The sequence below is a fragment of the Podarcis erhardii genome, assembly GCF_964252035.2.
Source record: "Podarcis erhardii genome assembly, chromosome: 5".
Classification (NCBI taxonomy): Eukaryota; Metazoa; Chordata; class Lepidosauria; order Squamata; family Lacertidae; genus Podarcis; species Podarcis erhardii.
In genome coordinates this window covers 59,011,150-59,025,891 of record NC_138509.1, presented here as the reverse complement: position 1 = coordinate 59,025,891, position 14,742 = coordinate 59,011,150, and the positions used below count along the sequence as shown (strand labels likewise).

The following is a 14,742-nucleotide window of genomic DNA, read 5'->3' as shown; positions in this document are numbered from 1 at the left end:
CTGGAGAAAGAGTCCTCTAGCGGCCTACGAGGGGGTTATTCGCCCAGGAGGAGAAGAAGCCAAGGCTGTATTCTGGAGTCGGCAGGGGCAGCGAAATAGTACCTGCTCAGAGGTGGCACTCAGCTTCCAATCTCCCAGTACCCAGCTTTGGCCCTATAAAAGGAAGCAACTCTTACAGTAGCCTGGGGGGCTGAGTGAGGCCTTACTGCCAACAAGGAGAGGAGATGCTGTTTCAGTACCTGGGAAGCTAGAGATGTCCCTGTCTCAGCCGAGGGTCTCGCCGCATTCTCAGACGAGCTTCCAGCCCCCATTGGCCAGCTGCAAGCACAGTCCCTGTTTCTCTTCCTGCCTCCACTGCCCGGCTGAGATAGTCTGCTGACCCCGGCATGTCACTGACAGCCACAGGTGCTCCCAGGCCCAGCCAGCCTGGTCATGCATCCACCCCGGCCAGCTCCTCCTCCAGGGTTAGTGTCAGGATTCAAGACATTGCTGGAGCTCCGACACAACAGAGAGGGAGAGCTGCCAGAGAAGCACAGAATCCTGTGCTCTGTTTGGATCAGAGCCTCCACCCCAAGAGGTTGCAGTTGATATGTGTGGAGGGGAGAGTTGAGAATTACAGTGGTACCTCGGGTTACAGGCGCTTCAGGTTACATACGCTTCAGGTTACAGACTCCACTAACTCAGAAATAGTACCTCAGGTTAAGAACTTGGCTTCAGTATGAGAAGAGAAATTGTGCTCCGGCGGCAGGAGGCCACATTAGCTAAAGTGGTGCTTCAGGTTAAGAACAATTTCAGGTTAAGAATGGACCTCCAGAACAAATTAAGTTCTTAACCTGAGGTCAGAAGGTTGGCGGTTCGAATCCCCGCAACAAGGTGAGCTCCCATTGCCCAGTCCTTGCTCCTGCCAACCTAGCAGTTCAAAAGCACGTCAAAGTACAAATAGATAAATAGGTACCACTCCGGCAGGAAGGTAAACGGCATTTCTGTGCACTGCTCTGGTTCGCCAGAAGTGGCTTAGTCATGCTGGCCACATGACCCAGAAGCTGTACGCCGGCTCCCTTGGCTAATAAAGCAAGATGAGCGCCGCAACCCCAGAGTCGGTCACGACTGGACCTAATGGTCAGGGGTCCCTTTACCTTTACCCTGTAATGGGAATATGTGTGAAAACCACACAAGCAATTCAGGATGGATGTTCATTGTCCTACAAGCAAATCTGAACAAATGCTCAATTAAGACAGGCCCTTTATAATCGATCCCAAGATGTGATGCACGAACACGCAATACCCATCAAATTTGGGGGGATAACTGGCCTCCTCAAATATTTTATTGGGGGGTGAAGGGTCCTCAGCCCCTAGGAGTTGGCTCCTATGCCTTTGTGTAAGCTTTGTCCAAGCAAATCAGGATGATTGTTCAATAAAGAGGTCATTTGGATGATCCCAGTGTTAACTGGTGCATGAGACACAAAACTCCCATGATTGTACCAACTTGCTGGTACCTGGTTTCTAGGAACAATTGAAAATGCTGCCTCTGATGTTTAAATGGCCTGGTTATTAGGTCTTTATTCAGTTCTGTTTTGTTTTGCTGCAGGTGGGGGTGCCTTGTTGTGTTATTTGGCTCTTTATCCGTTTTGCTCTTATGCCAACTTGCGGGTCCATTTGGATGGGAAAGTGGTATATAAAGGTGGGAAAGAGGCCCTACTTGATCAGGTGGGGGCAAGTGGCCAGAGCATGCTGAGCCCTTGTGTCTTCCTTCCCAAAGGTCAAGGAGTGCCAGGAGATCAGAGGGTGTGCAGTAATGAAGGTGTCTTGACAGACAGGGCAGATGGGCCAACTGGCTCTGAGCCCAGCCCAGACAGGCCTTTCATAATCCCCCTGATCCCCAGAAAGGTGGCTCTGTAGTCTTTGGACTTCATTCCTGCCAGCCTCTGGGGTCCTCCAGATGACCTCTTTATCCAGCACCTATCCAAAGCTTACCTGGAGGTTACATGCTTGCACAAAGCTTTCATGTCCTGTCTTAACTAAGCATTCTTTCTGATCTGTTTAGATGACAATGAGCATTCATCCTGATTTGCTTCTGGGGTGTCATTTGTTCATTTGTTCACCCCACACTTTTCAATGCATTTCCCTGTCCCTTTCCAAATCTCAAAAAACCAATGTCGTCGTCGTTTTAAGTGGATTTGCTGCACTAGAGTGACAAAACACTTTTAATCACTTTCATTGCACAAACCTACGTTTGAATCCCTCCTGCAAAATACTGACAGTCCCAAGGCACCTGCTGCAGTGATTCCAGGGACCTCAGGAAGGTGGGTGGTGGAACTCAGGGGCATAATTCATGCATTCATTCAGTCAGAATGGATTGAAGTTCAGGGCAGCCTGAGATAAGCAAGTCTCGTGGAGCAAAGACATAGGGACCAACTGGAGCCTGATTGAGATGAGAGTCCCATTTGCCTCTGGAAGGAGGAGAGGTGCCCCCGTCCAAAAGAAAGGGGATTTTGTGTGTGTGTGTGTTACCCCTCTCACACTCCAGGATCTTTGCGAACCCAAGACCAGGTTTGCATTCCACCTTTGGCCTATGGGACTGGCAAGGCTTCCCTAGCAGAGCAGCAAAGCCAGACCGTGGATCAACATCAATAACTGGGTTGAACTGAAGGGCAGAGAGGGTGCTGTGCCGTCAGGAGGATTGCAGATAAGTCAGGGGACATTCTCCCCTTTGAGTGACCCCCCCCACACACACACACACAATGCTGCCAGTGTGACACTAGAGGGCGCTGTACTACTTCCTTGTGGAAAAGTAAGATGTTCATAAAAGAGCCCTTAAGGAAAGGTGACGTTGGGGGATCTAACCATAGTGAACCATATTCTCATTTGGAGGTTTTCTTCTTGCAGCACTCTGGATCACCGTCATCAATCCACCCTTTATCACTGTGCACAGATCTCTTGAATATTCCATGGAACTTGCTCATCATCCTCTCTCCTTTTCTATGGGACACCCCCTTCAACTGCCGATCATGTTATACTCTGGATATGCCAAAACTTTAGTATTATACTACAGCCAGAACCAAGTTCATAAACCCTTGGCCTCCCCTGATTTTGCAGATTCCCTCACTCAAATGAAGAGGGGGAAGCGATTCCTTTCTCCCACAGGAAGTGAACATAAGAACACAGGAAAAGCCCATCTGGTCCAGCGTCCCCTTTCCCAATGTGATGCCCATGGGAAACCCATCAGGAGAGCATGACTGCAAAAGCCTTTCTCTCCTGCTTGTGATTCCCTGGCAGCAACAGGTATTAAGATGCATGGTGCCTCTGATCCTGGAGACATTGCATAGCTAGATGTCCTGGTTCCAAACAGGATAGGAGTCTATTGCGACTTTGATGGAGGTCAGCTCTCTTTCTATAACGCAAGCTCAAAGCAGTTGTTGTACACCTTCAAAACAAAATCCACCCAGCCGCTACTACCAGGTTTCATGGTTTGGTGTGGTGGTCTCACCTTGACAACAGGACTGCAGGTGCCAAGTGCAGTGAAAACGCTGCAGAAGAGCGAAAATGGATTAAGCGGTTCAGCCAGCAGCCTAACCAATGTTGCCCAGTGATATTTTCACTTCATGTAAACTGCTTTTTCTTCAAAGAGCTTTTGAGCAATGCTTTAATGTGTTCCTGCTACTTCTGAGGCCTAAGCACCACTAGTGGGGCTGAACCAAAATGTTAGCAGGAGTGTACTGTGAATCTGCAGTGTAATAGGAAAATAGACTGATCTTTTTTGAAAAAGAGAATTGGGTATTTGAGGCTGTAGCTATCTACTACTGTTAGACTAAGTTTGACTACTTGTCTTACGGATTCTTGACTAGCAGCAGTTATGGATAGTCCTATCCTCTGTTCATTTGCCTAATCCCCTTTTAAAAGCTGTCTTCATCCCTAGAGGCTGGCACCCTACGACATGGGTCATCTCATTCAGCTACAAAGCTGGAATTAAAAACATAACAAGTTTTTTTTTCTGGGTGCATGAAGGAGGGAGAGCCAGATTTGGGAAAGGGGAGTGCAGAGAAGACCCCTATCCCCATTGCAAGCTAAGGCTGCAGCATGGGGGGGTGGAGAAGGGTTGGCAGGAAGCAGTGCCAGAGGGAAGCAGTCGAGTTTGGCCATGCTGTTCACAGTCAGTAACATTAATTGGTATCTTGTGGCTGGCTGAGCTGCAGGCACATGTGGTGTCTTTGCTGAAGCTCTCTGAGGAGACAGTAATTGCAGCAGCGACTCTCTCGGCCCGGCTGGGTTTTTGACAGACAGGGAGCAGATCGGCACTAATGAGGCTGGGGAGGAGCACCTCAGGCACAGCAACCTATGATAGAGAGGGAGAGGACAGGAAAACATACCTGGTGCCAGGAGGACACATTTCCTAGTGGGGAGATACCCCCATGCAGTTAGCTGCACGTCAGACAGAAATTCAGCACATGAAAATACAGATAAGGCTTCACTTGTTGAATTCCGCTGGTAAAAAAACACAGGATACCTGCTAGGAAAGCAAATGAGAACCCTTAGGTGGAGACTATATAGGAACACCCAGCTACTTCCCTTTTCCACAAACCAGTTGGACCACTATGTTATTGCTAAAAATGACTTTAAATCTCCATAAGACCCATCCCTCAACTGGACCAATCTGACCCAGTCCTTTCCCAAACCGTATTTGTCAAACATTTTTAAAATTAAAAAAAAAACCACCTTGCAATGAAGGAGTCTCCCACTTGACCCAATGCTTGCAGTCTCCTTTAAAGTAGGTCCCTCCTCCACTGTTTCTCCAAAACTCCTTCCCTTTACTCCCAGGCTTGGTCTCCTTCAAATTATCATCCAGCTCAAAGCAGCCTCTGATTTATTTGAAAGCAGTATTTGTGCTGTCAGCTTCCCATCATTTTCTCTTTAGTGATCTGGCCCAATTCTTTGGGCTTACCTCATAGGTCTTGCATTCCAACCCAATCATCTTCCCAACTCGGTTTCCTCTGAACTCTCTCCAGATTGTCAGCATCCTTATTAAAGGGAGGATCTCAATTCCCCAGCTCAGAGCCTGAGGGATGCTGAGTGGGGTGGAATAACAAGATCTTATATTTTAATACAGTGTTCCCACTAAAGCAACACAACGTGCCATTTGCTGTTTTGTTGAAGTATCTCTGTTCTGTTTGTGCGCTCTCTCTCGCTCTGTGTGTGTGTGTGTGTGTGTGCGCGCGCGCGCGCGCGCGCGCGTGTGTGTGTGTAGATAGCAAGTGTTAGTCACTCTTCACCCAGGATTTATTTATTTATCAATCACATTTACATCTCACCAAGGAGTTCAAAGCATACGTGGTTCTCTTCTTCCCCATTTGACCATGACAATAACCCTGTGGGATAGGTTATGCAGAGAGGCTGCGACTGGCCCAAAGTGACTGAGTGAGTTTCATGGCTGAGTGGGGATTTGAACCCTGGTCTACCAGGTCCTAGCCCAACATTTTAACCACTACACTACACCAGCTCTCAATCTCACAATGTTAAATGAAGGAAGCCTTCAGAGGAACTCACTGAGAACTTACTGCCCTGGGGATATTACTATTGCTGACAACCAACTCAGGTCCAAACTGGTTGAGTAGATTCACACAAAGTTTGGGGGGGGAAAGTGATTGTTTCATCATACACCCATGTAAGGTATTCAGTGACTGGGAGGAGAGGCAGTTCTTGAACAAGGGTGCCCAGAAACCAGATATGCCTAATATCTTTTCTCCTGCACCAACCATAAACCTTCGCAGTCAGCTCTTTGCTTCTTGTCACCCAGCTAAATAACCAATGGGCCAGCCATCATTGTTCACTAGCCCTTACAACAGTCTTCCCTAACCTAGTTCCCTCTAGATCAGCGGTTCTCAACTTGTGGGTCCCCAGATGTTGTTGGGCTACAACTCCCATCATCCCTGACCACTGGTCATGCCAGCTAGGAATGATGGGAGTTGTAGTCCAACAACATCTGGGGACCCACAGGTTGAGAACTGCTGCTCTAGATGTTTTGGACTTCAGTTCCCATTATCCATGAACATGGGCCATACTGGCTAGAGTTGATGGGAGTTCTAGTCCAAAACATCTAGGTTGGTGAAGCTTATCCTATAAAGGTGGATGTGTATTTGGCGGCTGGTTCTCCTGGCTGCCAAGGGGGTGCTCAACAGGTCCTAGACAGGACTGTATTTTCCCTAAAGCAGCAGCTTCTTATTTCTGAGGGTGCTCAATGTGGATCTAGTTTTGTCACTAACAGCCCAAGCAGCAGAACCAGGACCGGGTTGGAGAGAGAAGGTGACTTCCAGCAGCTCCCCTGGTGCCAGCTACAACTGATCCTTGAAAGGGACAGCTTGGTCAATTACCCCCCACTCTGGCAATGTCCAGATTTACATTACTGTTATGTGTTATGCACACGGTTGTCTGTCAAAACTGCAGGCTGTTCAAAATGGCAGAATATCTCACCAGTGCTGAAACAGCTCCCAGTCCCTCCCAGTCCTTTTGGGGGCATTAGGGCTGTCACTTGCCTTGAAATCCCTAGATCATGACCTCACATACATATGAGGGTGAATTAAAAGAAGCAGCAAAAACACTGTTGTAGTAAACTTGCTGGAGAAATTAAAAATAATATTAGCATCCCAACAGAAAATCAGAGTACTTCTGCCTCTGGCCTGACCTTCTCAGCTAGGCCCTTCCAAGCGGCTTTGCAAAAAAATGGTCATTCGGTCAAACGTTAATAAGCCACTTAAGTTGTTTATCTTGTTCATTCTTGCAGTGGTGCAGCATCCGAGGGAATTGCTGGAGGCATAGGAAATTGTCCATGATAAAAACCACCTGGGTCCTAGAAATTCTAGGAGGAAAGATGTTGGACTCAGTAAGAAGGAGTATTATGTCACTGCCTGGGTAATAATAATAATAATAATAATAATAATAATAATAATAATAATAATTTATTATTTATACCCCGCCCATCTGGCTGGGTTTCCCCAGCCACTCTGGGTGGCTTCCAACAGAATATTAAAATACAATAAGCTGTTAAACATTAAAAGCTTCCCTAAACAAGGCTGCCTTCAGATGTCTTCTAAAAGTCTGGTAGTTGTTTTTCTCTTTGACATCTGGTGGGAGGGTGTTCCACAGGGTGAGTTCCACTACCGAGAAGGCCCTCTGCCTGGTTCCCTGTAACTTCACTTCTTGCAGCAAGGGAACCGCCAGAAGGCCCTTGGCACTGGACCTCAGCATCTGGGCAGAACGATGGGGGTGGAGACGCTCCTTCAGGTATACTAGACCAAAGCCGTTTAAGGCTTAAAGGTCAGCACCAACACTTTGAATTGTGCTTGGAAACGTACTAGGAGCCAGTGTAGGTCTTTCAAGACTGGTGTTATATGGTCTTGGCGGCCACTCCCAGGCACCAGTCTAGCTGCCGCATTCTGGATTAGTTGTAGTTTCTGGATCACCTTCAAAGGTAGTCCCACATAGAGCGCATTGCAGTAGTCCAAGCGAGAGATAACTAGAGCATGCACCAATCTGGTGAGACCGTCTGCAGGCAGGTAGGGTCTTAGCCTGCGTACCAGGTGGAGCTGATAAACAGCTGCCCTGGACACAGAATTGACCTGTGCCTCCATGGACAGCTGTGAGTCCAGAAGGAACTAAAAATCTGCACCGATTCAGAGTGGGCAGAATCTGATCTTGGCAACACAGGGCTGAACCACATGTCTATATCTGATGCCATGGTAGCTTAACATACATGGAGATCCAATGGTGTGCATGCTCTCCCATAACAGATGCACCATGAGCCAACTGTTCTCAAGCCCCTCCCCTCACTGCCCCAGTTTTCAGACTAGCAAGAGCATGGCAATGGCTCAGTTCACAGCATGCTGGAGGATACAGATAAGCCGCTCCTTCTGGGGTGAAAACCACAGTGTAAACAGCCATGGCAGTTCTCTAACCCCACAATGTAGTGGAGGGAGTGTGCAGCTCTGGGACTTTTGTCAGGAGTGATGACATCACCTGCCAGAACAATAGCAATTTAAGGGGGTACTACTTCTTGGCACAATTTGCATTTGAAATTGTTCTGTGTATTTCTGACCAAAAGCTCAAGGTTGCATTTCGGCTGGTTGAAAATCTTTCATGGATGCTCACTGTGTTTTACAACCTTGTGCAAGTCAGAAGTCAGCACCACTGAGTCCACCTGAGCCTATTCCTAGGAAACCATGAGTGGGGTTGCTGTCATGTAGCTCCTATTGAATTGAGAATTGTGCTGCAGTGCTGTGTGTGTCTCCGCTGCTTGCATTTTGGAATACCCCCCCCAGGGGCTACAAGGCTCTCCTTGGCAGTGTTGTCATAGGGGCTGCCATGATGAGCTCCTTCAGTTCCTATGTTGCCACTACACCACTGCAATGATGAACGGCCATATAATGCTACCCCCAGAAAATGCATCAGAGAGGTTCCTTTGCCAAGTCCTTCAAGTGCACAGGAGAGCAGAGGATCTAAGTGGTAGACAGTAGAGTCATAAGCCTTGTGCAAGGTAATCAATACCACTGGGGAACAATTTTTTTTTTTTCATTTTCTGTTGCATGAGATTTTTCAACTGTTCTTATATGTCCTTTCAATGCTGATTTCAAATCTGAAATCGATTTTCGTGTACATGTTATAGTTATCTTGCAATTTCCGATTTACACTGCAGATAAGTGGACACTGACACATTGATCTGCCCCAACCACATGGTTATCATTGTTTTGCAAACTTAATTTTTCTTTATTTTTATAGTTCTGTAATCCAAATATTTGTATTTTTCAGATCGGACCATGGCTTCTTCAAGTAGACACAAACAATTTTGTATTGTGAAAAACAAAGATTATGGTGAAAAGTGAAAAACATGAATTGCAAAAAAACTAGAGCTTACAGAACAAAACCAAATTGCGATATGAATTCAGCACGTCAAAATTAGGTTAGAACAACTGCAGGTGTCAATGCAACAAAAAAATTGTTCCCCACTGTAGTAAGTGAAGATGCCCCTGTCCCTTACTGTCAATATGCAGCATTCCCTCAACTCCCCCTTTCCAAGCAGTGCCCCCAAGCAGGCGTCATCTTGTCTCCAACAATGTCTCCCAGCAAAAAAAGCAAACACAAAGACCCCAGGGGAAAATCAGTTTGCCCTTCCCAGCCAGCATCCAGGCATGCTAACATCTCTCATTGGAGCAAAAGGCTAACCTTTGCTTTTCCAGGGGCTATTGGAAATAGAGCAGGAAAAGGTTAACCCCAGATCTCCCAATGGGAACTGATGGACATAGCACCAAGAGCCACATTTTTTAAAAAAATCACTGACCGACTGGAGTATTTCTAAAGGACGGCAGCCAGAATGTGAGTGGAGTGTGTGGTCCCTGGTTGAAAGAGATGTGCATGTTTAGCCTGGAGGAAGAGATTAAGAGGATGCATGATAGATATCTTCAGACGTCGGAAAGGCTGTCACACTGAAGATGAAACAGACTTGTGCTCTGTTGATCCAGTGAGCAGGGGTGCATATGCACCATGCATTGAAAGCACCCCCCAAGAACTCTAAGAACTGTCATTAGCCCTTACAGAACTACAATTCCCAGCACCCTTGACAAACTACAGTTTCCAAATTTTGCAGGGGGTGCTTTATAGTGTGTATAGAGCCCAGGGATAGAACTAATGGGTGGGAATTGTAGGGACACATATTTCAGGCAAGCATTAGGAGAATGTTCCTAATGGTGATTGTTGTTCAACAATGGAACAGGCTGCCTCTAGATTTGGTGGACTCTCCTACATGGAAGGTATTAAAGCTGAGTGGGCATCTGCAAGGGATTCTGTAGTAGAACAAGGGGAAATAAGTGATCTCTGAGGTCCTTCCAACTCTATGTCTCCACTAACAAGCCACCATGGAAAGTAGATCAGGATTAACTCTCTCTACCCTGACCTTGATGCACATACAGCCCATCACAGCATGTCACCCGCATTACCAATCATTGGTCCAGGAGGGTCAGCATAGCTTAATCTTCATTTTTTCTAAAATCAGCAGCATTTAGAGCAAATCTGACCACAGTTTACACTGCAGGTTGGAAGAGGAGTAGCTAGTTAGATTGTGCAGGTAATGTGTAGGAGAGGTACCAAGTAAACCAGTGACTGTAAAAAAAAAAGGTAAAGGTAAAGGACCCCTGGACAGTTAAGTCCAGTCAAAGGTGACTATGGGGTTGTGGCACTCATCTCGCTTCAGTCCAAGGGAGCCGGCGTTTGTCCACAGGCAGCTTTCTAGTCCATGTGGCCATCATGACTAAACCACTTCTGGCGCAACAGGACACCGTGAGTGCACAGAAATGCTGTTTACCTTCGTGCCACAGCGGTACCTATTTATCTACTTGCACTGGTATACTTTCAAACTGCTAGGTTGGCAGGTGCTGCCAGTGACTGTACAACCTCCTTGTGTGCTCTTGTACACATGTATGCTCAGTTTCATGGCAATTGGGACTGGACATTATGGAACATCAGGTGTGTGGGATGTGCAAGACCCCAGAGCAGCAACGGATTAGGGGGGGCCCACAATTCATTCTGACTATGCATGAATTATGTCCATACTATATCCAGGGGCTGTAGAAACATTTTGTCCTGGAAGGGTTTGGTTCCTGCAATGAGCAATATGGTTAAATTTATTTAACTGAGGTCAGCATCCACTCGTGCCTATGCAACTGTGTTTACATTCACAGGGGGGCACTTTGGGGTGCATGCCTGGGAAATACATCACATGCACTTGTGCACGCATGCAAAGCCAAGGACGGCCTGTTCCTGGATCTCTCCTCCACACCCTGGGCCCATGTTTACTGGGACTTTTCTCCCCTTCCCATCAATCCAGCATCTGGGAATGGTTATTTCTTGGCATGAAAACAGAAAGGAAGGAGAAACTGAAGCCTATAGGAGGTGCTGCTGCACACAGAGAGCACTTGGCCTGCCTAGAAACATGCGCTCAGCTTCTGACACAAATCTTTTCCTGAGAATCTTTGCACACCAAGTTTTTCTGGAATTCTCAAAGAGGTAGAGCAAGCTGGGCAATGCTGCTGCCTCTGAGTAGGTCCCCTACTTATCTGTTTGGTGTTTCCACATATCTGACAGATTCCTTTTTCAAGCAGAAGAGAAAAGGGGTAGAATCAGCCATCTATTCCGAGTCACACCCAATGCTGCTTCGCACACACTTACGTCCACCTTCACACTCTTATAAATTCCTCTTGCACAGTCTCACCTCGTGACACTCACACCCCAAGGCCTGCCAGTCTCCCCTTCTCTCCACCCGCCCCCTGAACACTGCGCTGATTCATCCCAGCACATTCATCAGGAGCCAGTGATTTTCTGTCAGTCCCAGAGCCTGCTGAGCTTATCTTGTTTCTACCTGTGATACCTGGGGGCCTCAGGCCACCTCCCCTCATTCCAGTGGGCTTGATAAAGCCATGGCTTTATCTTATCTGAGCTGCATTGGCAGCTGCAGATTAATGGGGCTGAGGGAGAAAGAGCGACTTGTCTCTTCAGTGCAGCTAGGAATGACAAGGCTGGGCGCGTGTCTACACTTGAGTTAAATGTGGATGGAGATATGTTCACGTGAGGGACTGTGTGTGACAGCAACTGGATGATGAGCATGCAGTGTGTTCAGAGGGGGACAGCAGCAAGTGGTTTGACTTGAAATGCAGAATAAATTTACTCAATTCACTTCCCAGGTATGTCACAAATGTTTCCCCACTATAAAGAAGAGTCACGTTATGCCCCAACTAAGGTGTTATCTGGAGCATAGAGAGCTTCTGAATGTTGTCCTCATGGGTGGGGCAGGATCCCTTGGCTGGGTCCAGAAACCCGTTTCCATTGCCTAGTTGTCACTCTTGATCCAGTGACAAGTAGTGATGTGAGATGTCAAAGGTGCCTCCACAGCCACAGTCACCACACAGAGTGGCCTCCTCTGCAGCTGCCACTGCCGCTGTGGCTGGGAGGGGGCTACAAAGGGTTCAGAGGCTGCTGTGGCACCCCCTCCTCAAAATGATGGTAATAGTATTGGATGAGGAGTTATAGGTCATCTAAGAGCAAGAGTAGCAGAGCACTTTTATTTGGACCAAATATTAAAAATCACAAAGAGGCAAATAAGATTTTGGACTTCATAAACATTCTTCATTAGACTAGATACTAAGTCAAAAAAAATTAAAGGATGAGGGAGGGAAACATTACTGAGTATAAAGGAAAAACCTCCAGTATCCCCAGAAATAAATTGTGGCTTCAGCTGGCTGTGGAAATCCAAAGAAGAAAAGCCCTGTCTGAGCCCAAAGAGGTGCTACTGGGTAACCTGTAACACTGCTTCAAAGACAGGGAAGCCTCTATTTTATTTGTAACAGCGGTAGCTCATTAAAAGTGAACATTAAGTGAACAGCAAAGGCTTTAGCACAAGCACTGGGAGCCTCAGGAGCAGAGATTCTCTTATCTTTTTCTTTTTTTATTGAAAGTCTGCCTTTTAGATGATGATAGTAGTAGTAGTAGTAGTAGTAATATATTATTATTATTATTATTATTATTATTATTATTATTATTATTATTATTATTATTTATACCCCACCCATCTGGGTGGCTTCCAACAAAAGATTAAAAATACATTAAGACATCAGTCATTGAAAACTTCCCTAAACAGGGCTGCCTTCAGATGTCTTCTAAACATGAGATAGTTGTTTATTTCTTTGACATCTGATGGGAGGGCCTTCCACAGGGCGGGCACCACTACCGAGAAGGCCCTCTGCCTGGTTCCCTGTAACTTGGCTTCTCGCAGTGAGGGAACTGCCAGAAGGCCCTCAGAGCTGGACCTCAGTGTCTGAGGGTGGAGATGCTCCTTCAAGTATACTGGGCGGGCTTTAAAGGTCAGCACCAACACTTTGAGGCCCGAAAAAGACCCAATATGGAGGCCAAATGGCCAAAATATTGGGAATTATTAGAAAAAGATGGAGACAATTGGAAATTGCAGAGTTTGGAGAAAATGAAGGATAAGGTGCGAGACTGGTTACATTATGCTCAGATTAAAGAAGTTTTTAAAAATGACAAAAAGTTAGGGTTCCAGGTGGAGAAATCGAAGTTAGAAACAGAATTGTTAGAACCCAAAACCAAGGTACTATCTAGAATGTATAACTTGCTGCTAAAATGGAACACACAAGACGAAATGGTTAAATCGGCTATGATAAAATGGGCACAGGATATTGGGCATAACATTATGTTCGAGGACTGGGAAAGGTTGTGGACCACTGGGTTGAACTTCACTGCATGTAATGCTCTGAAGGAAAATGTTATGAAAATGATATATAGATGGTACATGACCCCAGTTAAACTTGCCAAAATATACCATTCGTCTGACAATAAATGTTGGAAATGTAAAGAAAATGAAGGAACATTCTTCCACCTCTGGTGGACATGCCCTAAGGTGAAGGCCTTCTGGGAAATGATATACAATGAGCTGAAAAAGGTATTTAAGTATACCTTCACTAAGAAACCAGAGGCCTTCCTTCTGGGTATTGTCGGCCAGAAGGTGTTAAAGAAGGATCGAACATTTTTCATGTATGCAACAACGGCAGCAAGGATTCTCATCGCAAAAAATTGGAAAACTCAAGATTTACCCACACTGGAAGAGTGGCAGATGCAGCTGATGGACTATATGCAACTGGCCGAGATGACTGGCAGAATCCGAGACCTGGGAGAAGAAAAGATGGAGGAAGACTGGGAGAAATTCAAGATGTATCTACAAAAACATTGTAATTTGTTTGAATGTTAAGAAGGATGCTAGATTATAAAAAACTGGCCACCACTAAACTAGATTTAAATTTGATGATAAGTGAGACTAAAGAAAATATAAAAATTTTATTGGAAAAAGTGTTAAATCATATTGGAATGTGTGGACATGAGATTGTAAACAAGTTGATAATTTGTTTGGAAAAAAATTTTTTTTTTAATGATGTAAATGGGAGAGGGGGACGTGAGGGAGTCCAAAGAAGTGAAGAATCTGTTGTTATAAAAGTAAGATTGTTTTATGTGTGCACTTATATTCTAAAAAAAATCTTAATAAATATTTATAAAAAAAAAAAAAAATAAAGGTCAGCACCAACACTTTGAATTGTGCTCGGAAACATACTGGTCAAGTGTCCAGTTTGATTTATTCTTAACTAGATGCTTTCCTTCCCAGGAGATGTGGAATAAGCAAACATGCAGCAAGTGAAATGATCCCTATTGACTGCATCCCTGTGCTTGGGAAGGCCACTGATCGGAAAGGTTCACAAGGCTGGTAGTAACATTAAGTCAAAAGAGATGCTTTTCCTTTGACTTTTACTAAACATTTCCATGTATCTCTGCAAGTAAACAGAGAAAAGACCCCAAGAATGAGAGATGGGCCCAGATTTCCCCCAACCTGATGTTCTCCACATGTTATTATTGGCTCAGCCTATCCCATCAAAATGGACTTTTGCCAGGCTGCTTCCTCTTGTCCCGCTAAGCCAGACCCTCACACCTGCATCATGAGCAAGGATAATTCCTCCTCCCTAAGTCTCCAAGCAGGCCCAGCATCACTGAGTGCTCACCTCCAAGCTCAGCTAGAGACTTCCCCTCCCCACACAGGGCAAAGTCCGCAGCAGGAGGGAAATGACTAATTGATACTCAAGAGTTAGCAGAGGTCCCCTCACAAGGGTTGGGCCACTGACAGCCCAGATAAACCCTGGATAATAAT

At 45.9% G+C, this 14,742-nt stretch overlaps 1 protein-coding gene across 1 annotated transcript in view; it reads right to left on the bottom strand.

Moving 5' to 3' along the window:
- GOLGA7B (golgin A7 family member B) overlaps window positions 1-396 on the bottom strand; it is a 39,262-nt gene extending 38,866 nt beyond the window's left edge. The window contains exon 1 of the mRNA XM_081863898.1: window positions 240-396. Coding sequence (XP_081720024.1) covers window positions 240-311 — 72 coding nt within the window. The 5' untranslated portion in view covers window positions 312-396. The remainder of the gene's footprint in view (window positions 1-239) is intronic.
- Between the last annotated feature and the right edge of the window lie 14,346 nt (window positions 397-14,742).